The following is a 27155-nucleotide window of genomic DNA, read 5'->3' as shown; positions in this document are numbered from 1 at the left end:
CTTTACTATTATGTTTAGATTCCTTTCTTTTCTGTGTGTATTTGTTATAGATTTTGGGTTTGTGGTTAACATGAGGTTTATATATAGCAATCTTTGTATGTATGTTATTATTTTAAGTTGCTGATCTCAAATTTCAGTGTGTTTTAACAACCTGCATTTTTACTCTTCCACAACCCCCCCCGACATTTACTGTTTTTGACATCATATTTTACATCTTTTTGTTTTGTTTATCCCTTAACTACTTATTGTAGACATAAGTGATTTTATTGCTTTTGTCTTTTAACCTTCCTCTAGCTTTATTCTGATTTATTATCTTCACTGTACCAAATAATAATAATAGTGAAAAGAAAAAAATCTCATTGGTAAAGGCAAATGTACAGTGAAGATGCTTTGACCATATGGACCTTTGTCAGCAAAATCAAAGCATTTTCACTGTACATTTGCCTTTACCAGTGAGGTTTTTTCCTTTTCATATTTTTAGTTGTGACCTTTTCTGCTTAGAGAAGTCCTTTTTAACATTTCTTACAGAGCTAGTTTCATGGTTCTAAACTGTTAGCTTTTGCTTGTCTGTCAGACTTAGTGTGATTTTGTACACCCTTTGAGGGTGGAGTGTCTTTCCTACAGCTCTCTGGCTCTTCTGAAAGCAAGCCCTACTGGCCTTCAAAGCCAAATGTTCCAGTGTTTTGTCTCGCTGGTGCAAGACTCCCAGGTTGAGGAGCCCAATGTGGGGGGCTCAGACTGCTCACTCCTTGAGGAAACCTCTGTAATTGTAGTTATCCTCCTGTTTGAGGGTCGCCCACCTGGGGATCTTGACTATCCTGTGACTCCACCCCTCCTAGCTATCTTGTTGTGGTTCCTTCTTTACATCTTGAGTTGTAGAAGACCATTTCTGCTAGATCTCAGGTCTTTCTCATCAACAGTGCCCTGCAAATAGTTGTAATTTTGCTGTGCCCAAGGGAAGAGGTGAGCTCAGGGTCTTCAAACTCTACACCTTAGCCACTCCCCCAGTTTAGCTTTCTCATATCACACTTTCATGTACCTATAGACCTTACTGCTTATTAGAATTACTTGGGAACTTTAACAAAAATCCCTGTACCCTACCACAAGCAATATAATTGGTATTGGACTTCCCTGATGGTCCAATGGTTAATTGTCCCTGTCAATGCAGGGGACATGGGTTTGATCCCTGGTCCGGGAAAATTCCACATGCCATACGGCAACTAAGTCCGTGTGCCTCAACTACTGAGCCCACATGCCCTCGAGCCTGTGCTCTTCAGCAAGAAAACGCATCAGAACAAGAAATCCAGGTACCATAACTAGAGTAACCCCTGCTCGCCACAACCAAAGAAAGATTACAGGCAGCAATAAAGACCCAGTGCAGCCAAAAATAAATAAATAAGTCATTAAATATGTATATAAAAAAATAATTGGTTTTGGTGCATTGGTATGACCCTAAAATGCCCAAGGTGATTCTAATGTACACCCAAGATTAATAAGCACCACTACCGACTATCAAGCACCACTACCAAGCTATCAGGCCTAAAGAATTCTTTTCCAAATTTTTCATTTTATATAATTAAGAAAAGACTCTCCACAGGCTAAGAAGTACCATTTGAATTCAGCATAAAGACATGATGCCAGTTCCATTCTGGATTGATACCTCCTGTAATTGATCAAAACAAGATGTGAATTTTTCCCAGCCAATTTCCTTAGCCATGGCAAATTTCTCAGTTTATAAAAACAAAGTAATGATTTTTTTTTAAAGTTTTACATACTCTTTGTCTTTGGCTGAGTACAATTACAAATATTTGAACTGGATGGAATTTAAAACACAGAAGGCTTGTGTGGTTTCTCGCCTTTTCTGATCATAGCATCTCTTGAAGGTAGGCAGGGCAACAGTTTTTAATCCTCATTTTGAGAGGAGGATACAGATGCCCACAGAGAGCAACTGGGTCTCCTAAGACCATGTGGCTAGTAATGTGGCCTGGCCTAGACTCCACCAGCACACCTCTCTACATCTGTCCAAGGGCCTTCGCAGCCTAATTATCAGGACAAATCACCACTACCTGTGATAAGAAGAGTTTTTGTCCAGAGGCTTCCCTGCTGGTTCAGACAGTAAAGAATCTGCCTTCTATGCAGGAGACCCACGCTCAATCCCTGGGTCTGGAAGATCCCCTGGAGAAGCAAATGGCAACCCACTCCAGTATTCTTGCCTTGAGAATTCCATGAACAGAGGAGCCTGCTGGGCTACGTACAGTCTGTGGGACTGCAAAGAGTCAGACAAGACTGAGCAACTAACACTCACATTTCCTTTCTTTTGACTGGTCCTAGGGAAGGACTATATATAGGACAGTCCTGCTTATAACATATCACTAAGCCATCAGCTTTTAAAAAAATATTTTATTTATTTGGCTGCACCAGGTTTTAGTTGTGGCATGTGAAATCTTTTAGTTGCAGCATTTGGAATCTAGTTCCCTAACCAATGATCAAACCTGGACCCCCTGTATTGGGAGCATGGAGTCTTAGCCACTGGACCACTAGGGAAGTCCCTAAAGAGCTTATTATTAGTATATGGCCCAACAAATAGAAGGTGCTCAATAAGTAAAAATTCCTTTCTGTCTTCGACACATTTACTACCACTTCCCTTTCTTTCCTTGTCCCACCCAACAGTATCTTCATCTGTGCATTTGATCAATACATATTAATTCAATACATATTATATGCCAGGCACAGATCAAAGGGTGCTTACACCTGTAGGTGACTGCATAAAACAAATACCATCCCTCCTTGCCTGCATGGAACATCTAGTCCCCATCTTCACATCTGGCAATTCTGACCTGTTAATTCCTGCCTCCCTAGCTCTACACAGGCCATCCCTCCACACAAGCCTAAAGCAGCTTTCCCACTCTATTCCTTCAGAATCTGACCTAAATTCTTCTCCATGGAGCCTTTGAACCCTCAGGGACACTCTCAGCCAGAGGGACTCACTAGAGCCTCAGCCAGCTTCCTGCTGCCCTCTGGTGGGACTGCATGGGACTCATGGTCCCACTAAATCTCTGGGAACTGCCGCTCACTTGGGTAGGCAGGCCCAAGAGACCTGTGTACCCACAACCTACTAGCTTTCCCTGGACCCTGTGGCTCAAGGCTGGGATCTGTGTGACCCTGAGTCTGAGCCAGAAGTGTCCCAAAAGCCATTACTATCAGAGTTAGTACTGTAAGGGAGGGCAGTGATACTGGGTGTGTGTGTGTGTGTGTGTGTGTGTGTGTGTGTGTGTGTGTGTTGGCATGGGGCAGGGCTTCAGGTGAAATACCTTTAATAGAACTCTTTCATTCTTTTACTGTGTTGTTTGCTTGTTTTTTAAATATCTTGTATTGTGTTGTATTGTTCAGTAGCTTGGTCGTGTCTGACTCTTTGCAAGCCCACGGACTGCAGCATGCGAGGCTTCCCTGTCCTTCACTATCTCCCAGAGTTTGTTCAAACTCATGTCCATTGAGTCAGTGATGCCATCCAACCATCTCATCTTCTGTCACCCCCTTCTCCTCCTGCCTTCCATCTTTCAGCATCAAGGGCTTTTCCAGTGAGTCGGCTCTTCGCATCAGGTGGCCAAAGTATTGGAGCTTCAGCTTCAGTTCTTCCGATGAATATTCAGGGTTGATTTCTTTTAGGATTGACTGGTTTGATATCCTTGCTGTCCAAGGGACTCTCAAGCGTCTTCTCCAACACCACAGTTCAAAAGCATTAATTCTTCAGTGCTCAGCCTTCTATATGATCCAACTCTGATATCCATTCATGACCACTGCAAAAACCATAGCTTTGACTATATAGACCTTTGCCAGCAAAGGGATATATCTGCTTTTTAATGTGCTGTCTAGGTTTGTCATAGCTTTTCTTCTAAGAAGCAAGCATCTTTTAATTTCATGGCTACAGTCACCATCTGCAGTGATTTTGGAGCCCAAAAAAGTAAAGTCTGTCACTGTTTCCATTTTTTCCCCATCTATTTGCCATGAAGAGATGGGCCTGGCTGCCATGATCTTAGTTTTTTGAATGTTGAGTTTTAAGCCAGCTTTTTCACTCTCTTCTTTCACCTTCATCAAGAGGCTCTTTAGTTCCTCTTCACTTTCTTCCATTAGGGTGGTGTTATCTGGATAACTTAGGTTATTGATATTTCTCTCGGTGATTGTGATTCCAGCTTGAGCTTCATCCATCCTGGCATTTCACATGATGTACTCTGCATAGAAGTTAAATAAGTAGGGTGACAGTATATAGTCTGACATTACTCCCTTCCCAATTTGGAACCGGTCCATTGTTCCATGTCCGGTTCTAACTGTTGCTTCTCGACCAACGTACAGGTTTCTCAGGAGACAGGTAAGGTGGTTTGGTATTCCCATGTCTTTAAGAATTTTCCACAGTTTGTTGTGATCCACACCGTCAAAGGCTTTGGCATAGTCAATGAAGCAGATGTTTTTCTGGAATTCCTTTGCTTCTTCTATGATCCAACAGTTGTTGGCAATTTGATCTCTGGTTCTTCTGCCTTTTCTAAATCCAGTTTGTACATTTGGACATTCTTGGTTCATATACTTTTGAAGCTTAGCTTAAAGGATTTTGAGCATTACCTTGCTAGCATGTGAAATGAGCGCAAATTTGGAAAACTCAGCACTGGCCACAGGACTGGAGAAGATCAGTTTTCATTCCAATCCCAATGAAAGGTAATGCCAAAGAATGTTCAAACTGCTGTACAATTGCACTCATTTCATTTTTATCTTGTACCCAAAGCAATTCATACTCTTGCATAAACATCAGAAAATAGAAACATGCAAAAGAGAGATTTAAACAGCTCACATAATCCCACCTGGAGACCATTTCTGCTCACATGTGGAGCAGGAACACAGGGGAAAGGGGCACTGGGCCAGCAGCTGTGTGACGTGAACAGACCCCCTTCTCAGAGCCTCATGTCATCCATACACAAAGCAGTATCTCAGTGGCTCAGCCAGTAAAGAATCCACGAACCAAGCACCCCAGTAAAGGGCCTCCTCTGGCTTTCTTCCTCTGTGACTCTGAGTCCATAGGCCCAAGCAGTCCCCTCATCAGTGAGACCTTTAGACAGTTACAACTTCCAACTATTTTAAATATTGAAAAGCAGTAAGGTAGGCTAAAGCGAATTACAATTAGGTTAAAAAAAATCCTGAAAAAGTTCTGAAAATGGTCAAAAATGCTTAAAAACTATCACACAGTTGAAAATTGCCTTAGGAAGCAAAAAAATTGCCAACACTATAGGAAAAGAAAAAAAAACAGCAACTGGGGAATACTCATTTTTGATCAGGTCATTGTTTCAATCAAAATGTTGTGTCCACAAAAATGCTTTTAGAGAAACTGCTTTCAGCACAACGCCGTGTCTCTGTGTGAGGTGGCCAGGAAGAGCTTCCGTCTAGCATCCCATGTCCTTGGAAGAATTTTGAGATCCCTGCTCCTGGTGAACAAGGACGAAGTTTGAGATCCCCGCCCCTGGTGAAATAAACGTCAGACCAACTGTGGACCACAGGTACCAGGCAAGCACTTACTGATTCCCTCATATCAAGCTCTCTGCTGGACACTGAAGACTCCAGGCAACTGGAAGGTCCTGCCATCTCCCCTGGGCAGGGCCACAGCCAGTCATAGAGGACAGACAGACAGACCCATCCGCACGTGACTCCAGTTCAGGGTGAGACGAAGTGAGAACTGGGAGTCCTGGTAAGTGTAGAATGGCCGGGAACCCGCTGTCCTGCCCCTCGACCATCCAGGAAGCTGTAGAAACTCGGCCTCCACATCCTCAGTAAAATGTTCCCGCCTGTTATTTTTGCTGTGAAACATATTATCCCAATACTTAGTACCTTAAAACAATCACTGAATTATTCTCAGGATTCTTCAGGTCAAGAACTCAGATAGGGGACTCCCCTGGTGGTCCGGTGATTAAGAATCTGCCTTCCAATGCAGGGAACACGGGTTCTATCCCTGGTCAGGGAACTAAGATCCCAACTGCCAAGAGGCAACTAAGACTGAGCAACACATCTACTGAGCCTGGGTGCTACTAGAGGAAATCCCGCGCCACGATGAAGATCCTGCCTGCCGCGACTAAGACCCAGTGCAGCCAGTCAGTTCAGTCGCTCAGTCGTGTCCAGCTCTTTGGAACCCCAGGGACTGCAGCACGCCAGGCCTCCCTGTCCATCATCAACTCCTGGAGTTTACTCAAACTCATGTCCATTGAGTTGGAGATGCCATCCAACCACCTCATCCTCTGTCATCCCCTTCTCCTCCCGCCTTCAATCTTTCCCAGCATCAGGGTCTTTTCGAATGAGTCAGCTCTTCGCATCAGGTGGCCAAAGTATTGCAGTTTCAGCTCCAACATCAGTCCTTCCAATGAACACTCAAGACTGATTACATTTAGGATGGACTGGTTGGATCTTCTTGCAGTCCCTTGGACTCTCAAGAGTCTTCTCCAACACCACAGTTCAAAAGCATCAGTTCTTCTGTGCTCAGCTTTCTTTATAGTCCAACTCTCATATCCATACATGACTACTGGAAAAACCATAGCTTTGACTAGACTGACCTTTGTTGGCAAAGTAATGTCTCTGCTTTTTAATATGCTGTCTAGGTTGGTCATAGCTTTTCTTCCAAGGAGCAAGTGTCTTTTAATTTCATAAGAATTAATCACTACAGTCACCATCTGTAGTGATTTTGGAGCCCCCAGAAATAAAGTCTGTCACTGTTTCCATTGTTTCCCCATCTATTTGCCATGAAGTGATGGGACCGGATGCCATGATCTTAGTTTTTTGAATTTTGAGTTTTACACCAACTTTTTCACTCTCCTCTTTCACTTTCCCCAAGAGGTTTTTTAGTTCTCCGCTTTCTGCCATAAGGATGGTGTCATCTGCATATCTAAGGTTATTGATATTTCTCCCGGCAATCTTGATTACAGCTTGTCCTTCATCCAGCCTGGCATTTTGCATGATGTACTCTGCATAAAAGTTAAATAAACAGGGTGACAATATACAGCCCTGATGTACTCCTTTCCCTATTTGGAACCAGTCTGTTGTTCCATGTCCAGTTCTAACTGTTGCTTCCTGACCTGCATACAGATTTCTCAAGAGGCAAGTCAGGTGGTCTGGTATTCCCATGTCTTTAAGAATTTTCCAGTTTGTTGTGATCCACACAGTCAAAGCCTTTGGCGTAGTCAATAAAGCAGAAGTAGGTGTTTTTCTGGAACTCTCTTGCTTTTTCTATGATCCAACGGATGTTGGCAATTTGATTTCTGGTTCCTCTGCCTTTTCTAAATCCACCTTGAACATCTGGAAGTTCACAGTTCATATACTGTTGAAATGCAGCCAATAATAAATATTAAAAAAAGAATTCAGATAGGCTGTGGCAGGACTGGCTCAGGGCCTTGGCTGAGAAGGTTGGGTGGCTACAGGAGACTTCAGGGCTGGGCCAGGAGTCACGTGGAGACACCCTCACCCAGGTGCCCAGGTAGTATTGGCTGGTGTCCCGGCCTCCAGCGTGGCCGGACTCCAGGGCACCTGCACATGGCCTCGGCTCTCTCAGCTTGGAGGTCTCAGGGTCAACCTTCCTACCCCGAACCTGAGTGTCCCAGGTAACAAGACTTTTCTGCCCTAGCTTCAGAAGTTCTGAAGTGTCACTCCTTTTGAATTCTTTTATTTAGAAGCAAATCACAGTCCTGGCAGATTGATGGGGAGGACGACTAGACCCCAGCTCTTGAGCGGAGAATGAAGAGTGTGGGTCTCCTCTATCCAGCATGGGGCCGTGGACCTGAGCAGAGACCAGCTAGACATGGGTGGAGGTAAGATGGGAGAGAAGCTGAACTTGTCTCTCCTGGGGCAGTTTCACTTGATTCTGACTTCAGTTTCCCTTCAGTCCAGAGCTTTCTTCTGAGCTTCAGACCTGTATGTCCAACTACCTGCCTGCTTTCTCTTTCCGTGCCCTGGCGTCTTTTGGAAAATTGAGATGCTGATGCTCTCTATTAATAGAGTGACTCCCAGAATTAAACGAGATAGGACTTCCCTGGTGGTCCAGTGGATAAGAATCAGCCTGCCAATGTGGGGGACACAGGTTCCATCTCTGGTCCAGAAGATCCCACATGCTGCAAGGCAACTAAGCCCATGTACCACAGCTACAGAGCCTGCACCCTAGAGCCTGTGCTCCACAACAAGAGAAGCTGTGCACGGCAACTAGAGAAAGCCCATGCAGTTATGAAGAGCTAGCACAGCCGAAAAATAACTATTTTTTAAAAAAGAATTAAATGAGATAATATTTATAATGTCTTTAATGAAATGCTTCACACATGCAAGTGTTCCGTGTTACTTATTATTTGACCTAGTTGGATATCTTATAGACAGTTCAAATTCAACATCTCCAAAACTGAACTCATAATGTGCTGGTCACACCTGTGCCCACCCAGAGTTCCCTGTCTTCTTGTATAGACCTCCACCCCTCCTCCTGCCCATGCCAGAGACTGGCAGTCATCTTTCATACCTCTGTCTCTTTCACTCCCCACATCCAACCCAACCCCAAGTCTTGACAGGTTTGCTCTCTAGATATTTCTCCAACGTCTCCACTCTTCTCTCTCTCTATACTGACACCTTAGTCCAAGCCACAGTCATCTCTGCTTTGGACTCTGGCCTCCTCTCTGGTCTCTCAAATTCACTAGGTCCAGCTCCCCTTCCATTCACCTTCATCCATTCTCCAACCAGCGGGCAGCCAGAATACTTTAAAAATGGAAGGCTGATGACAGTAGTTACGCTGATTAAAACGCTTTATCCTTGCTGCTCTAAACAAAAGATGTGTGTGCTCAGCTGTGTCCGACTCTTTGTGGCCCCATGGACTGTAGCCCCCCACTCTTAGCCCCCGACCTCCCGGCTTCTCTGTCCATGGAAGTTTCCAGGCAAGAATATTGGAGTGAGTTGCTGTTTCCTACTTCAGAGGATCTTCCTGACCCAGGGATTGAAACCACATCTCTGGCATCTCCTGCATTGGCAGGCAGATTCTTTACCACTGCACCACCTGGAAGCCCTATTTGTCTATTCATCATGTATTTACTGCCATATGTTCACCTGTTTTAGTCTTGCACATGAGGATGATGCTACTTTTCTGGTCATGACAGATAAGCAGCATGTGTTTGTGCTAAGACGTGTTCGGCTTTTTGTGACCCCATGGACAGTAGCCCGCCAGGCTCCTCTGTCCATGGGACTGCTCCTCTGTCCATGGGGCTCTTCAGGCAAGAATACTGGAGTGGGTTGCTGTGCCCTCCTCCAGGGGATCTTCTCGACCCAGGGATCCAACTGATGTCTCCTGTGTCTTTTGCACTGGCAAGCGGGTTCTTTACCACTTAGTCACCTGGGAAGCCCAAACAGCTCCTTTCAAAGGCCTATGAAGTCCTGTGAATCTGACCCCTGCCTCCCCACTTCCTTCTCCAACTCACTGGGCTCTGTCTGCCAAAAGGCCTTTATAAAGGCTATTTCCTGTGCGTAGAATGCCCACTACAATCTCCCTTACATCTCAAGCTCAAGAGCCACTTCCTCAGGGAAACCTTCTCTGCCCTCTTTGGTGAAATTCATCCATCCCACCACCACCCTCGGGCTTCCCTTGTGGCTCAGCTGGTAAAGAATCTGCTTGAAATGGGGGGGATCTGGGTTTGATCCCTGGGTTGGGAAGATCCCATGGAGAAGGGAAAGACTACCCACTCCCATATTCTGGCCTGGAGAATTCCATGGACTGTATAGTTACGGGGTTGCAAAGAGTCAGATACAACTGAGCGACTTTCACTTTCACCACCACCCTCAGCTCTTATAGCACCAGGCCCGGCTCCTCTGTAGCACTTGCTACCATTGGCACCTGCATTTGTATGGTGATTCTTTAATATCTCTCTCCTCCAAAACCCTATAGGCTCCATGAGAGCAGGGACCATATTGGTTATGCTCACTGTTATATCTCAAAGCTTAACATAGCATTTGACACATGGTTCAGTAAATATTTGTTGATTGGAGTGAGGGATGGATGGATGAGAGAGGAGACGGGACAGGGCCATTGTTAGCATCTCGAAAGATGCTGCTGAATGAAGAAATAAAAGGGCAGATTGGGCAGAGCCCAGGAGATGACTCACAGATACAGCTGATTTTCCAACCTTCAGGCAGGTGCAGGACCAGAAAGGAATCTGTTATGATGTAAGAAAAAGCGATTCAGTCAGGACTGGAAACACATCCTCCCTGCCCGAGGGCCTCTCTTTGAAGGTGCTGGAGACTTGAAGAGTTTCACCTGCTTTAGTTTCAACTCTTCCCGCTTGAAGAGTTTCACCTGCTTTATCATGGCACTGCCAGGGGCAGGGCTTGGAACCTTTCTGGTCCAACCTCCTTCTTTTCTCTAAGGATCAGCCAGGCAGTGAGACTTGCCAGAGTTCACACAGCAGCCCTGGGGGGCCGTGCAGAGATGGAGAAGGCCAGGCTCAGGCACCAGCAGCCTGGGCTCCATCCCGGCTGTGCTGTGTGCAGACTTCCCGTCCCTGGCTTGTCCCCCTGCCGTACAGGGGACCTGAGCCTCATCACCTAAAGGGCTAACGGACCACACCCCCAAGTCCCAGTGCAGCGTCCTCAGTGACGCTCCTGCCGTACTCATCAGATGACCCCTGACTGCCGTTCCCAGCCCCAGCCACTCCTTATCTTGCTTTCAAAGGTCAGAGACCTGTCCTGCCCAGACAGTAATCCTTCCGCAATGTTGAGCCTGTCACACCTCAAGCTGCTTAGAAAAAACAGGAAGAAATGAGACTTTGTTTCTAAAATCTGGCATCCAGCCTTGGTGGGTGGCCTCATGTTGGCCCTGTGACCTTGAGCACAGGACTTTACCTCCATTTTACAAGAATGGCAAAGAGAAGTTTAATAATTTCTGAGGTACAGGGTTGCCGTAAGGGTCCAGTGAGATTATGGAGGCAAAAGTGTGATCGTAAGGGCTCAATCCTGAGTTAAGAGGTGGTTAGCACTTGGGGTAATTTGCATAAATAATAGCACTTTAGTTTGTTTTGTTTGTTTTAGTGTAGGGCTTTATAGTTACGGAAGCAGTCGGGCCCTTTGAATCTTTGTGAATTTGTTAATAAATAACTGTATTCGTGTTGACTCTCAAGTAATGCAATAGACCCTCTAGGAGATGTATGTGTGCTCAGTCATGTCAGGCTCTTTGTGACCCCACAGGCTGTAGTCCACTAGGCTCTTCTGTCGATGGAATTTTCCAGGCAAGATTACTGGAATGGGTTGCCATTTCCTTCTCTAGGGAATCTTTCTGACCCAGGGATCGAACCCACGTCTCTGGCATCTCCTACATTAGCAGGGGGATTCTTTACTGAGCCACGTGGGAAGCCCTAGATGTATATGCTACTCCAATTATGGGATTTCAGACACTGCAACAGGTTAGTTAGAGAGATTTAGGGCAACTGGGAACATGCAGGAGTTGGGGGTGGGGTGGTTTCTATCTGAGAGAGCATAGGGTACCCAATCAGTCTTCCATGAAGACCAGTCTTGTCCCAGTCTTTGAGCCAAAAGCCGTGCTGGCAGGGTGTGAGGGCCAGCGCTGATGGCCCTGGCTGAGAGGATCCCGATCAGTCCAAAGTGCCCTTTCCCTGGACTGGAAGAGTGGAGGCTGGCAGAGCAGGACCCCAGGTGACACAGGAGCATCCCACACGTCCAGCACTAGACAGTCTCTCTGTCTTCCCTGAATTCCGGGCCCACCATCGTGCCATCCCATTGGGAAACCACAAAGGCAACCCAGAAGCGCCAACCTCCAGCCCGCTGGCCAGGCCTGAGGGAGAAGAGCAGAGCCCCAAGGCAGCCCCTCCCTGCTCAGCTCCCCCTCAGGCATCCTCAGCAGCAGAGAGGACAGTCATGCTTTGTGCTTGGAGTGACAGCATGCTTTGTGCTTTTCCAGGTTCTTTCTCCTCTTGTATCTCCTTCCCCTTCCCCATGGCCCTGTGAAGTGCAGCTCCATGTGAGACCCAGTAGACACGTGGGGAAATGCTAGCCAGCAGTAAAATCTAAACTTCTTTTGAGTGGTGAGCTTCCCATCCCTGGAGGAGTTCAAGCAGAAACTGAAGGAGATCCCAGCCCAAATGAAACAGGAGGTCGTGTGGACTCCAACCCTGTGATCTCCCACCTGCTCCTGTCTCTCCACGTCCTGTTTGCACCCACCCAGGCTGTATGAGCATCCCACCACTCCCCTGCCTTCCTGGCCTCACCAACAGCAAATACCTCCATGTCTCCTACAGAACAGTCCAGCAGCTTGGCTAGCTCTTTTCCCAGCCTTTTTTCTCCCTACCACTGAGTTCATCAGCCAAACCAAAATGCTCACTGGACCCTCACGGTGCACACACTCCCACCTCCACGCTTTGCTCATGCTGTTCCCTCTGCGGAGGAGGCTCTTTGCCTCGGGTGCACCCCTCCCCACTGTCTCAGCGGCTCCTTCAAGATCCAGTTCATTTGCCATCTTCTCTGTGAAGCCCTCCCAAATTCTCTGATTTTTCTTTATCACTGCACCTCTGTTCTGAAACTAACTTCAACCTTGTGAGGTTTGCATGCATAGTAACAAATGTGCCCTACCTCATGCTAGTCTAAAAGTCTTTGAAGGTGCAGGATCAGGTGTGAGTCATCTTATTAATATCTGGCACAGCACATGTGTGTTGAATGAATTGAGACCCTAAGTTGCTGTTCACCACTACCTAGGAGAATGCTTGTCACAAAAATGCTCAATAAATATTTGTGGAGTGAATAAACTGTGTTTGTTACTCTAGACCTCATAAACTTTTTGAAATGAATTATGTTGGGCATACAAAATATAGAATATAACAAAACCCTTTGTACCTGCCACCCAGTTTATGAAATAAATATGACAGACATAGTTGAAACTCTGTGCAGCCCTGCAAAATCTTGTCCACCTCCTTCCCCCTGGAGGAATCACTATCTTGATTTGGGGGTTTATCATTCTGAATCTATTGTTACACACGTCACGGCAACACATAGTAGTGCACGAAGCAGTGTGACTGCAGGTGAGGCTGGAACTGGGACCAGCACTAGTTTAGAGCTGAAAGGAACGCTAATTTTTACTCACAGATGAGAAAATGAGAGGGAGGGAATTCCCTGTGGTCCGGTGGGGTTAGGAATCTGTACTTTCACTGCTGAGGGCACAGGTTCAATCCCTGGCTGGGAAACAAGATCCTGCAAACCACGCAGTGTGGCAAAAAATAATAATAATGATAATAAAGACAGAAACAATATTAAAAAGTACTTAAATTCACAGACTTCTAGAGATTTAAAATTTTGATTTCTCTAATGGATATATTGTCATATATTAGGAATTAGCAAAAATGTTACTGTTAATAATTTTTAAATTGGTCTGTCTAGAACACAGATCTTTATTATTTGCACTTCTCTTTTTAAAAAAATGAGAAAATGGATAAGAGGCATGGAGGTGTAGTGATAAGGACACCAAACATCCAAAGGGCCTTAGTTTGAGTTACCTTTTTTGAGCCCCAACTTCCTCATCTTTAAAATGGGGGTAATTTTAAATGAATTTATGCCAAACTGTACTGCATAGTAGGCATCAACAATTCAGATCCTTACAAGGATTACTAGACATCTGAGGAAAACCAATAATATAAAAGATAAACAAACAAAAAATGAGCTCAGAGAAAACAGACAATATAGAGGAACAAAAAGTTTAAGATTATCATTAGTGTATTCAGAGATAAGAAGATGTATCTCTGAAACTTCTATAAAAAGAAAGTTCAGGGAACAAAGATGAGCTCTGAGCAGTGGTGAGCTGGATCTGGCTCAAAAGAGCTCACAAGAACCAACTGTTACTTTTTGACGAATTTTGCAAAACAGGGCATTATTAAAAATTAAATTATATAAACTGAAAGATAAATTATATTCAAACATAAGAAATACCCAAAGCTCATCACTTCCCAATTAATTTACATCAATTATAGTTTTATCATCTGTGACCTTGAAGTCATTTATGTTTATTGTTTTTATATAGGCAAAATATATATAGTTGGTATACTACTAAGCAACGTTGCCCAGCTCCACACTGACATCCCACTGGTAGCCTGGAATCAGCCATAATGGGAGATTTTACATCCCAGAGTTGGTTCATGCTATAGATCAGGTTTTCCCCTACACATGCCCCCTGATAGTTAAATATTGACCAACATACATAAATGTAATATTATATATATACACACACACAGCCCAACACACATGTAACAGTATTTACCAATGTACCACTGGCTCTGGGAAATTAAAAGTATAAAGGTAGAAATGGAAAAACTTTGTAAGACTGAAAGATAAAGTTGAAACCTCTCAGAAAGTAGGAAAAGCAATGGACAACAGTTGGTAAGAGATAAAAAATTTAGAGGATCAGTCCAGAAATCTAATGTGCAAATAATGAGTTCTAGAAAGAGAACATAGAAAACAGTGTGGAAGAAATATTAAAGGAATAATTCAAGAAAATTTCCCAGAACTGCAAGAAAATTTTGAAACAAACAGCTCACTGAGTACCGTGCAGAACAAGTAAAAAAAGATTAAACCAAGGCATTATTGCAAATCTCAGAACACTAAGCAATAAAGAGATGATCCTAAAAAAAAAAAAATCAGGTCAAGAAAAGAAAGTGGTGTTGGCTACTTTCCTTTTGTCCTCCCATACCCTCTCCACTCTGCTCTGCTGCCTAGGAAGCTGTTTATGACCTGTATCAACAAAGGTTATAACAAAAGCATGGGGAAAAGAATGACATTTGTCTTAAAAACAGCTTTTAAGTTTGTTTTTAACTAAAAACAATAAGCAGTGCTAAAGCTGTTTAGGAAAAATTATTTCCAGTTAAAAGTCTATTCCCAAATACCATCATTCAACAATGAGAGTTGAAAAGCTTTTTCCAAGATCTCAAAAGTTTTTTTCATCTCTTGCGTACATTCATTTAACCAATGTTTGAGAACCTACTATGTGCCAGACATTATTCTCAATTCTAGGGATACAGCAGTGAACAAACAAGGTCCTTGCTCTAATGGGCCTTTCTCATAGCCTGAAAATATCAACAGAGCACATCAGGTAATAATCAGTACTCTGGGGAACAGCAGGACTCGGGGGTGGAGTGCTGGGGTGTCAGGGAGCTCTTTTAGATAGGGCCTCTCTGGTTCAGGTTACAGTTAAACAGAGACCTCAACAAAGGAGCAAGCCACGCTGATGTCTGGGGGAAGAGCCTTCCAGGCAGATGAACAAGGGCAATGGCCTGGGCAAGTGTGAAAGGAGGCCCGTGTGACTGGGAAGAGTGGCCGGAGACGAGTACGAGGCCAGATCACGGGGCCCTTTGTGTTGACTGCTTTCCTTTTGTCCCCCCACACCCACTCGCCACTCTTCTCTGCTGCCTGGGAAGCTGTTTATGGCCCAATCAACAAGCTCCCTTGACCTCTGGCTTCCTGTGAGATTTGGCCAATGGGAGGCACCTGCAAGAACTCAGAGGGCGGACATCTTTACTGAGAGTCCCACTTCTGTCAGAGGACCTTCAGCAGCTTAGAGTTGCTTTGTGCACTTCAGGCTGGAGGTGGAGGGTGGGGGGCGGGTGTCTAATACCTCTCCAGGGCTGCCAGCTCCAGGGAATGGCACGCAGCGGGTCTGGTGGCTTCCCTAAACCCCTCACACCTTTGGGAAGAGTTCCTTTAATACACTCTCCAAATCCCGCAATTTGAGTATGATATCCACCTGTTTTCCTGCCAGGATCCTAAAACTCCCTTGTAGAGCAAGATAAGGAAACTTTAAATTTTATTCTGAAGATGGGAAACCAGTGGAGAATTTTGAGTATGTGGGACAAAGACCAGTTTACATGCTGGGTGAATCAATAGTAAAGACTTTGGTGGGGGTCACAGGTGGTAGAGAGAACAGTTAGGAAAGGCCTTTCACAATAGTAAGGGTCAGAGAAGGGAACTCAGATTGGGGTGTTTGTAGTAGAGGTGATAAGTGATCAAACTGGGGGATATATTATTACGATCAAGCCAAGAGGACTTGGTGACCAAGTGGGTATGTGGTATAAGAGAAAAAAAGGCAAGGATGGTTTAGGATTTTGGTCTGAGGATGAATCAAGCTGCCATTTGTTAAGATAGATGTGTCTTGGAAGACAGCAGGTTTGAGCTGCAAAAATCGAGTTCAGTTTGGGATAAAGGCCAGGTGTGTATTACAGATCTGACTAGGGATGCTGAATTGGTGGTTGCATATCTAAGACTGGATTTCAGAGAAAGTCTGTGCTGGAAGTAGGAATTTTAGTGTAGTAACAGCAAAGATGGGCTCCCCTGTGGCTCAGTGGTAAAGAATCCACCTGCAACACGGGCTGCTGTCCATGTGGTCACAGAGTCGAACACAACTGAGCACTGCTCTGCACTGCAATGCAGGAGACACAGGTTTGATCCCTGGATCAGGAAGATCTCCTGGAGAAAAAACTGACAACCCACTCCAGTATTCTTGCCTGGGAAATCCCATGGATTCCCATGGCGGGCTACAGTCCATGGGGTCACAAGAGCTGGACACAACTCAGTGACTAAACAACATCAATGAAAGCTTTTAAAGCCACAGAAATTTCCTTGGGAGTTGGCATAAACAAAGAAATGAGGTCCAAGGATTGAGCCTTCTTCAAGAGCTACCAGAGGATGTTTCACCAAAAGGAAGGAGTAAACCGAGAAAAGAGGAAGATGCATGATGTGGAATTGGGGACTCTTGACACTGGCGGCAGAAAGATCTCCTACTGACAGCAAAGGAGACACCAGAACGACAGGTCTCAAGAGTAATCTAGCTGAAGCTAAAGGATGAACGTCCTGGAAGGGATGTCACCAAAACACAAAAAGTAAATCTGATTGAACATACGGAAATTTAAACTATGGTTCAACATCTGGGGATGAATTAGAGACAGGAACACAGAATGCTAAGCAGATGGAAGAACAAGGTAATTACTAACATTCTAAGTATAAATTACATATATTATATAAAACATTATCTAATTATGAGAATTCCAGATGAAGAGGTATAAACTAAAAATCAAGAAATCATAATAGAGTTCCCTGATGGCCTAGTGATTAGGATTCTGGGCTTTTGCTGTTGAGGTCTAGGTTCAGTCCCTTGTCAGGGAACTGAGATCCTGCGAGCAGTGGCATGGCCAAGAAAAAAGAAAAAGAAAAGAAATCATAGTATAAGAATGTTACTGGGACTTCCCTAGTGGTCCAGTGGCTAAGGCTCTGCACTTCCAATGCAGCAAGGGAGGGTCAATTCCTCACCAGGAATTAGATCCCACGTGGTGCAACTAACACCGCCCCCCCAAAAAAGAGATGTTACAGCAATTCCATATATATCCAAAAGAACTGAAAACAAGCATATGTACATGAGTGTTCATAACAGCACTATTTGAAATAGTGAAAAGGTAGAAGCAATCCAAATATCCATCAGCTGATGAACACAAAAACAAATTATGGTATATACATACCTTATCATTCAGCCATAAAAATAAATAACCTAGATAACATGCTACAATGTGAATGAGCTTCCGAAATACCATACTAAGTGCAAACTAGGCATTAAAGTTCATATATTGTATAATTCTGTTTATAGGAAATATCCAGAATAGGTAAACCCTTAGAAACAGAGAGCAGACTGGTGGTTGCCAGGAGCTGCAGGGAGAGAATCAAGAGTGCTTTTTGAGTAGTGTTTTATTTTGGGGTGATGAAAATGTTTTGGAACTAGGTAAGGGTGGTGGTTGCAGAAGGTACTAGGTGCCACACAGCTGTTCACTTTTAAATGGTGTATTTTATGATATGTGAATTTCACCTCAATTTTTAAAAACAATGTTTAGAAATCAGACAGCACATTACATGTCAGGAAAACTGAAAGGGCCGTCCTAGGCATTATACTGCAAAGTGGAAGGGGCTGTTTATAGTGAAGTCCAATAAAATGGTATATGACTTTTAAAACCAGATTTATGGATAACTTTAGCTAAAAAATAAGATAAACATCTACCACTTGAAAAAAAGATGATTTTTAAATAAAGAGAACAGTTGTTGAAGGAAACCTTGAAATCCTAGGAGTCACGTATGGGGGTAGATCTGGAGTTATATCCATATGCTGATTCCAACTATGTCAAAATAGATACTACAAAGAAAAATCTTATGGGAACCTGTTTGAAAAGAAAGAATAAATGTCTAAGTCAGGAAGACAGATGAAGACAGACGATACTGTATTTAACAGAAGGGAGAAGCAAAAAACAATATTTAAACAGACTAATCCACTTAAAAAAGAAAACGATCATTAGGGAAAAACGTCAAAGACGGTATCTTAAAGCTTCTACAGCAAAAATACCATAAACACAAATCAAAAGGCAGAGAATAAATTAGGGGAAATATTTGTAACAGAAAAGAGTAACATCTGGGAGTATCTCAAGGTAACTACAAGGCAAATTAGAGTACATAACATCTTCTATGGAATAAGAACCCACAACCAGGACATAACAAGTAAAAAGATTATGGGATGGTATCTGCAGTACGATGCGATGTCCATGTGCAAAGTCTCAATAACAAGTAGTGATTTGGAGAGACTTAGGGTTTTCTTTCAGAGAAGGCAATGGCACCCCACTCCAGTACTCTTGCCTGGAAAATCCCATGGACAGAGCCTGGTGGGCTGCAGTCCATGGGGTCAGGAAGAGTCGGACGCAACTGAGCGACTTCACTTTCACTTTTCACTTTTATGCATTGGAGAAGGAAGTGGCAACCCACTCCAGTGTTCTTGCCTGGAGAATCCCAGGGACGGCGGAGCCTGGTGGGCTGCCGTCTACGGGGTCACACAGAGTCAGACATGACTTAAGTGACAGCAGCAGCAGCAGCAGCAGCAGCAGGGTTTTCTCTGCATGACTTAAGCTTAGTTGCTCAGTTGTGTCTGACTCTGCAACCCCATGGACTGTAGACCTACAGCCTAGCTGTAGGAGCTAGGCTCCTGTGTCCATGGGGATTCTCTAGGCAAGAATACTGGAGTGGGTTGTCATGCCTTTCTCCAGGGGATCTTCTCAACCCAGGGATGGAAACCAGGTGTCCTGCATTGCAGGTGGATTCTTTACCATCTGAGCTGCCAGAGAAGCCCTGCATGACTTAACTACTGCCACATATTAAGAAACTCATGTGATCCTCCCAGTAACTTTTCGTAAGATTGGACCTCCCAAACCACATGGCCACAAGTAGCAGGACTGTTTCTGAAAGCCAAATTTGAACTTTCTGCCCAGTCAAAAAGACTGCAAGTGGTTTTTTACATTATTTTGAAGGAATTAAAATACCTCCCAACACATAGTCCTGTTTAATACTTGCAGTAAACTGCTGGCTTGACGGCAAAATCATAAATATGTAAATACTTTATGTAATTAAAAGAAAACCTAGACATGCTTTGAAACATGAAATGCTCCATATACTACCAACTAGTTTTTGGTCAAGAGCCATCAATACTCAACTTTGCCTAGCTTACCTGGAGTTCGCAAAGATCTTGCTGTTAACCTTATTTAGCTGTTACTCTTGGAGAAATTTGCCTTATGTTGTTTATTTCTTGGTTTATGACAGTTAGCCACTTATAAGACATAAACACAGCAGCACAGGGATTAGAAAAATATATCTAACAGTAGGGCTTGAATTGGGTTTGGCAGAAACCAACACAATACAGTAAAGCATTTATCCTTCAATTAAAAATAAATTTTAAAAGAATTGAGTAAAAAAAAAAAAAAAAATTGAGTAGAATTTCCACACCTGTTTTCCCCTATTTGTGATTCCTCTATTTTCCCCACTAGAATGTAGGGCTGAGTCAGTCTGCACCGAACAGAGCTGGTAGGCAAGTATGTGCTGTATTCTTAAGATCAAGAAAGGCAAAACGGGTGTCTACCCGAGTCCAGCATCCCACAAGATATCAATGCTACTTATGATACTAGTCTCTTAAAAACAAAGGACTTTGCCTGACCCTGTGATTTTGAACACAGCTTTGATTACTGCTTTGGTTAAAGCTTAAGGGATTAAACATTTATTCAAGTGATAAACGCCAAAAAAGTGGTACATACATATGGCTTGAACTTTCTGACTCAAAGGGCTTCCCTTGTGGTTCGGCTGGTAAAGAATCCTCCTGCAATGCAGAAGACCTGGATTTGATCCCTGAGTTGGGAAGATCCCTTGGAGAAGGGAAAGGTTACCCACCCCAGTGTTCTGGCCTAGAGAATCCCATGGACATCCATGGGGTCACAAAGAGATGGACATGACTGAGCAACTTTCACTAGGTTTTAAGAATTAAATATTCTTGTAATTAGCTGCCAACTAATAAAAATAAATGGAAAAAAAAAAAAGAAATATTCTGACAACACCCAACTAAGTAAGTTTTATCCTAGCCCTTCCAAAAGTTGCCAGCCTCTTGGAGCTGAGCTCATCTCATGGTTCTTCCTGTTCCCTGAAGCTTTTCTTCCTATCTTTAGAGCATCACCCACAGACTGGGATCAAATATTACTTCCAAGGTCCCTCCATACTAGAGATGCCCTCCCCTCCAGAGACACTTTCATGTCTATTTCTGATACTACACTGTAGATATAACATGAGAGATCTAGTTGAGCAGTGAAGGGATGCTATGGATAGATGCTATCTTATTACTCCCTGTGGAATCACAAATTCTAATGCGGGAACACACGTCCACATTAAAGAGATAAACACACAAACAGACAAATTTTTGGACCAAAAAAAAGTTACAAAACATGGTTCTGTTAAACAATGATTTTTATTGCTTTAGTACAATAGACAAATTTATGCAACCAGGGCAGAAGCTGTGGATGACTCGCTGAAAGAAAAAAAGAGGGGGGTGGGGGGGGAAAGCTGGGTTAATAAAAAAGTCCTCTATATTTACACATAATCTGTTTAAAAAAAAAATCCTTCATATTCACACAATCTCTGAAAACAGCTATTTCCTAACAGTTAAAATAAATCCCCAATATATATAAAAGGCACTGAACAGCTCAGTTCCTGAAATCAGTTCATTGTGATCAACCATAACATGAAGATGGTCACTCAGGCCTCCAAGAACTGGCCAACATGAAGAAAAACTTTTCTGGTGGAAAGTGCAAATGCTAGGATATTATCATCATAGTGAGCAATCTATGCAAAAATTAAAACAACATAAGCAGCTGGGAGCAGAAGAACTTAAATTTTACCCACAATCTGAAAATGAGCATGTGTGTGCTCTAAATGAGTCTACGGAAGTACCACCCTTTGTATCAACAAAACACAACCGCTTGACCTGTCTATGGCTGTTTTCTTGCTATTATTAAGAACTGAAAGACCATATAGGCTCAATCTGAAACATTTATTATCAGTCCTTTTACTATAATTACTAATCTATTTAATACTTGGCCAACTCCTCTTTTTGTTAACAAAAAGGGTTGATAACTTACTATTTCCAGTTGGGGGGCAGGACTCGTTTGGTCTTGTAGTATCGAGCCAACCGGTGAATACGGCTCTCAATCAGAATCAGACGGAATTTAGCATCTTTATCCTAAAAATAAAATTGACAAAATTCAGGATAACCACTTAAAATGAAACATCATTTTAACAGAAGAATGTATAGACACCATGCACTTTAATGAAAAACTGCTTAGTGTTGTTTATAGAACCAGAGTCTAGGGTTTGTGTGGCTAGATTAGGTCCTTCAGGGAATTTAGGGAACTAACCCCCCCAACCCCCAAAATCTCTTCTGGTGAAACTTTCATTTCAAAGCAAACATTGTTATTTGTTTGTGCCCCATGGATAATTCCAATCAGAGGCACTATATTTCACTGATATGAATTTAGTACAAGCAGTCTCATCCTCTTACCTTTCTGTTCCTCTCCAGATGCTTTCGAACAGCAACAGCTTTCTTAATTAAATGATAGAGATCCTCGGGGAGGTCAGGAGCAAGTCCTTTGGACTTAAGAATTCTCAAGATTTTGTTGCCTGTCACAAAACGTACTTGTGCAACACCATGAGAGTCTCTCAGGATCACACCTGGAAAGGGAGTAATATAAATTCCCACACCAAACATACAAACTGGAGCATGTAATGTCAAGACTGAGATCAAGTCACTTTCCAAGTTTCCTATCTGTAAAACACAGCTGACTTTTTATACATCAGACACCGACGACAGAATGCACAAGCAAAGCTCACTCAGACATCCAAGGAAGGTTTACCCAACACCAAGGAAAACCTTTCTGGTGGAAACTGCGAATGTTGGAAGACCATCATCATAGTGAGCTTGCTAGATTACAGGCCACCAAAAAAATCAAGGAGTCTTCAAAACAGCATCATCTGACTACCTGACAGTCTCTCTCTCTCTCTCTCTATATATATATATATACACACACACCTCTTATTATGTATAACATCTCCACTAGACCATAAGCTCAATAGAAGGCTATGGTGCTTTTTTTTTTTTTTACAATGACTGTATTCTGAAGATCGGGGATCACACAGCTGGCAAACATTTGCAGAATGAAGCCATTTGCACAAACTCACAGACAGCTGAGGTTCAAACCACATCTGTGAGAAAGCAGTGAACACTCAGAGGAGCCAGTCCCAGCTCCTCCACTAACAGCTGTGTGATCTGAGGCTTGTTTATACAGCTGCAACGTGCCTCAGTTCCCCCAAGTTCGGGAAAACGTCTAGTATTTATTTGAAACTATGGCTGTCAGAATTAACCCAAGTCATAAAATGGAAAGTGCTTAAAACCACACACCTAAGAGAGTGCCCAGCCCAAAGAAAATACTCATTAAACTTTGGAGCGCATTTTAATTATTTTACCGTCTTCCAAATAAGAGCTTGAGAGTTCACCAAAGGAAGCCTAGGCCTCCGTCAACAGTAAAGTCAGGAAAACGAGCAAAAAATTTTCAAAACACATGTGAGACATTTAGCCCCAGTGTTTTTCAGCACGTTACACGCGGTCAGGTGGAAGGGGGTACATTATAACAGACGCACTCACCGATCTGGGAGGGAGTCAGGCCTTTCTTGGCCAGTTTGTAGATCTGCTCCTTCACGTCGTCAGAAGTGAGCTTCAGCCACTGTTCGCGGGAGAGAAAGCGGCCTTAGACGAGAAATCGGGGATGGAACCGAAGCGCAGCGGCCTTCTCCACCCTCAACACCACGCTCATGCACACGTGGTCCCCATCTTCCGAGCAAATGATGGCACCCCCCCTCCAGGCCTCTGCTCGGTACCCGCACGCTACTTACGGTGGGGACGCTGCGGCGGTAGGGCAGAGCCGACTGGGACAAGCCCTTCCTGGAGAAAAAAGCAGTATCGGGGTGAGGAAGCGAGCCCCGCCACAGCAGCCCCAAACCTTACCCCCTCGACCCGCTGCCTACACTCCTTCCTTTCCCTCCACCCCTAGGCTCAGCCTTGCAACCCGCTCATAAACCCTAGCTCACCCGGGAGCGTGCATGCGACCCATGATGGCGGCGGTGTGGCAGCAAAAGGAGAGAGAGGGTGGGAGAGCCGCAGGAAGCCACCCTCCACGCAGGAAGTTGCCTCACACGTCCTGGCTTCCGCCCCTGCAGGAGGCGGAGCTTCGCTGCGTGCTTCCCGGCGCCCTCGTGACTACATATCCCAAAATGCACTTCGACGTGGACTACACTTCCCGGCGGGCACCGGTGTTTGAGGCGGCACTAGGCCGGAGCGGGAAAAAGGATCCGCCTCCAGTTTGGGCAGTTGAATCTAGTTGTCTCTGGAGATGCTGCTTAGCCAGGATACTGCGGATTTGGATGCTGGACTGGGAGTGCGCTTGGAGCACATAGAACTGCAGGAGTTCCCCGGCCTTGGGCAAGGTGGTTATCTGCGTCCCGTGGCCCTGCGAGTTTAGGCGCCACAGTTCATCCATACACTATTGCTCATCCAGTCAGCAGCGCCCAGCCTTGTCTTGACACTAGTTACCTCAAGTCTGTCCCTCCCCTTAAAATATTCACAAGGGAGAATTCCCTGGCCGCTAGTGATTATGATACTTGCCCTCACTGCCTAAGGCCTCAGTTGGATACCTGGTCAGGGAACCAAGATCCACCAAGTCTGCAGGGCATGGCCAAAATTAAAAAAAAAAAAAAGCTTAAAAAAGCTTACAATAGCATGACGATAAGGGTTGCCCCTAGCCAACTGGTAAGATTTCTTATCTCTAATTGTAATCTTTCAGGGAAGGGGTGCCTGACTACAAGGTTGTCTGGTCCTGACCTCTATGTCATTTCACAGTCATTTTACATTGTTTTAAAAATCTCGTACATAATTCCGTCCTCTGCTTTCCCTGTTGGTAACCAAAGTTTGTTTTATATATGTTAGTCAGTTTTATAAGTTCCTTTGTACTATTTTTTAGATTCCATATATAAGTCAGTTCAGTCGCTCAGTCGTGTCAGACTCTTTCCGACCCCAAGGACTGCAGCACACCAGGCTTCCCTGTCCATTACCATTTCTGGGAGTTTATTCGAACTCATGTCCATTGAGTTGGTGATGCCATCCAACCACCTCAACCTCTGTCGTCCCCTTCTCCCGCCTTCAATCTTTCCCAGCATCAGGGTCTTTTCAAATGAGTCTGTTCTTCGCATCAGGTGGTCAAATTACTGAAGCTTCAGCTTCAGCCTCAGTCCTTCCAATGAATATTCAGGAGTGATTTCCTTTAGGATGGACTGGTTGGATCTCCTTGCAGCCCAAGGGATTCTCAAGAGTCTTCTCCAACACCACAGTTAAAAACCATGATTTCTGGGGGCGGTGCTAAGATGGTGGAGGAATAGGACAGGAAGACCACTTTCTCCCCCACAAATTCATCGAAAGAACATTTGAACACTGAGCAAATTCCACAGAACAACTTCTGAATGCTGGCAGAGGACATCAGGCACCCAGAAAAAGCATCAGTTCTTCAGTGCAACTCTCACATCCATACATGACTACTGTAAAAACCATAGCTTTGACTAGATGGACCTTTGTTGGCAAAGTAATGTAGTATTTATCTGTCTATAATCTTTAGGTCCATTTGTGTTGCTGAAGTGTCATTATTTCATTCTTTTAATGGCTGAGTAATACACACTGGGGCTTCCCTGGTGGCTCAAGCAGTAAAGAATCAGCCTGCAATGTGGGAGACATGAGCTCAATCCCTGGGTTAGGAAGATCCCTTGGAGAAGAGAATGGCTACCCGCTCCAGTATTCTTGCCTGGAGACTTCCATGTACAGAGCAATCTGGCGGGCCTTGGTCCATTGGATCACAAGGTTGGACACAACTGAGCTAGGATGTACACAGCATCTTCCTTATCCATTCATCTGTTGATGGACACTTAGGTTGCAGCCATGTCTTGCCTCCTGTAAATAGTACCACTCTGGAAAAGGTCAGTTTTCATTTGAATCCCAAAGAAAGGCAATGCCAAAGAATGTTCCAACTACCATACAGTTGTGCTCATTTCATGTGCTAGCAAGGTAATGCTCAAAATCTTTCAAGCAGTACAGGAACTGAGAGCTTTCAGATGTACAAGCTAGATTTAGAAAAGGTAGAGGAACCAGAGATCAAATTGCCAATATCCCAACTTGCCTAGGATCATAGAAAAAGCAAGGGAATTCCAGAAAAACATTTACTTCTGCTTCAATGACTATGCTAAAGTTTTTGACTGTGTGGCTCACAACAGGAAAATTCTGAAAAAGATGGAAATACCACACCACCTTACATATCTCTTGAGAAACCTGTATGCAGGTCAAGAAGCAACAGTTAGAACCGGATGTTAACAACGGACTGGTTCAAAACTGGGAAAGGAATACATCAAGGGTGTATACTGTCACTCTGTTTATTTAACTTATATGCACAGTTCATCTTGTGAAATGCAGGGCTGAATGAAGATTGCCTGGAGGTATATCAACAACCTCAGATATGCAGATAATACCACTCTAGTGCAGAAAGCTAGGAGGAACTAGTCAAAGAGGAGAGTGAAAAAGCTGGCTTAAAACTCAACATTCAAATAATTTACGATCATGGCATTTGGTCCCATCACTTCATGGCAAATAGATGGGGGAAAAGTGGAAACAGTGACAGATTTTATTTTCTTGGGCTCCAAAATCATTGCAAACAGTGACTGCAGCCAGGAAATTAAAAGACGCTGAAGAAAAGCTCTGACAAACCTAGACAGTGTATTAAAAAGTAAAGACATCACTTTGCTGACAAAGATTCATATAGTCAAAGGTATAGTTTTTCCAGTAGTCCTGGACAGATGAGAGTGGGACAATTAAGAAGGCTGAGTTTCTTTAATTGTTGTGAAGAACTGATGCTTTTTGATTGTGGTGCTGGAGAAGACTCTTGAGTCACTTGGACTGGAAGGAGGTCAAACCAGTCCATCAAAAAGGAAATCAATGCTGAATATTCATAGAAAGGACTGATGCTGAAGCTGAAGCTCTGGGACTTAGGTCATCTGATGAGAAGAATGGACTCATTGGAAAAGACCCTGACGCTGGGAGGGATTGGGGGCAGGAGGAGAAGGGGACGACAGAGGATGAGATGGCTGGATAGCATCACCGACTCTATGGACATGAGTTTGAGTAAACTCCGGGAGTTGGTGATGGACAGGGAGGCCTGGCATGCTGCAATTCATGGGGTCGCAAAGAGTCGGACATGACTGAGCAACTGAACTGAACTGAACTGAATTATTAGTTAGTTTTCATTCCAATCCCAAAGAAAGGCAATGCCAAAGAATGCTAAACTACCACACAATTGCACTCATCTCACACGTTAGTAAAGTAATGCTCAAAATTCTCCAAGCCAGGCTTCAGCAATATGTGAACCGTGAACTTCCAGACGTTCAAGCTGGTTTTAGAAAAAGCAGAGGAACCAGAGATCAAATCGCCAACATCCGCTGGATCATCGAAAAAGCAAGAGAGTTCCAGAAAAACATCTATTTGTGCTTTATTGACTATGCCAAAGTCTTTGACTGTGTGGATCACAATAAACTGTGGTTAAATTCTGAAAGAGATGGGAATACCAGACCACCTTACCTGCCTCTTGAGAAACCTGTATGCAGGTCAGGAAGCAACAGTTAGAACTGGACATGGA

At 44.0% G+C, this 27155-nt stretch overlaps 1 protein-coding gene and 1 non-coding gene across 2 annotated transcripts; both read right to left on the bottom strand.

Moving 5' to 3' along the window:
- Window positions 1-20799: 20799 nt before the first annotated feature.
- RPS13 (ribosomal protein S13) lies at window positions 20800-23670 on the bottom strand. The gene is made up of 6 exons (XM_061146716.1): window positions 23518-23670; window positions 23323-23371; window positions 23075-23153; window positions 21935-22104; window positions 21516-21616; window positions 20800-20905 (listed from the first exon to the last, which is right to left on the bottom strand). Exons 1-6 carry the CDS (start codon window positions 23538-23540, stop codon window positions 20872-20874), a joined length of 456 nt encoding a protein of 151 aa, XP_061002699.1. The 5' UTR covers window positions 23541-23670; the 3' UTR covers window positions 20800-20871.
- On the bottom strand, window positions 22260-22349 carry LOC133065041 (small nucleolar RNA SNORD14). Its single transcript, XR_009694816.1, has one exon. It is a non-coding gene; the product is annotated as a small nucleolar RNA SNORD14 (small nucleolar RNA).
- Window positions 23671-27155: the final 3485 nt, after the last annotated feature.

Source organism: Dama dama, chromosome 1 (genome assembly GCF_033118175.1).
Source record: "Dama dama isolate Ldn47 chromosome 1, ASM3311817v1, whole genome shotgun sequence".
In the NCBI taxonomy this organism is placed as follows: domain Eukaryota; kingdom Metazoa; phylum Chordata; class Mammalia; order Artiodactyla; family Cervidae; genus Dama; species Dama dama.
This window is presented reverse-complemented; position numbering and strand designations above follow the sequence as displayed.

Excerpts from the sequence above, each read along its gene's own strand:
- RPS13 (XM_061146716.1), bottom strand. The coding sequence starts at position 23,540 with ATGGGTCGCATGCACGCTCCCGG. Across the intron at positions 23,372-23,517 it reads GGTCGCATGCACGCTCCCGG|GAAGGGCTTGTCCCAGTCGG; the intron begins GTGAGCTAGGGT and ends TTTTTTCTCCAG. Across the intron at positions 23,154-23,322 it reads ACCGCCGCAGCGTCCCCACC|TGGCTGAAGCTCACTTCTGA; the intron begins GTAAGTAGCGTG and ends TCCCGCGAACAG.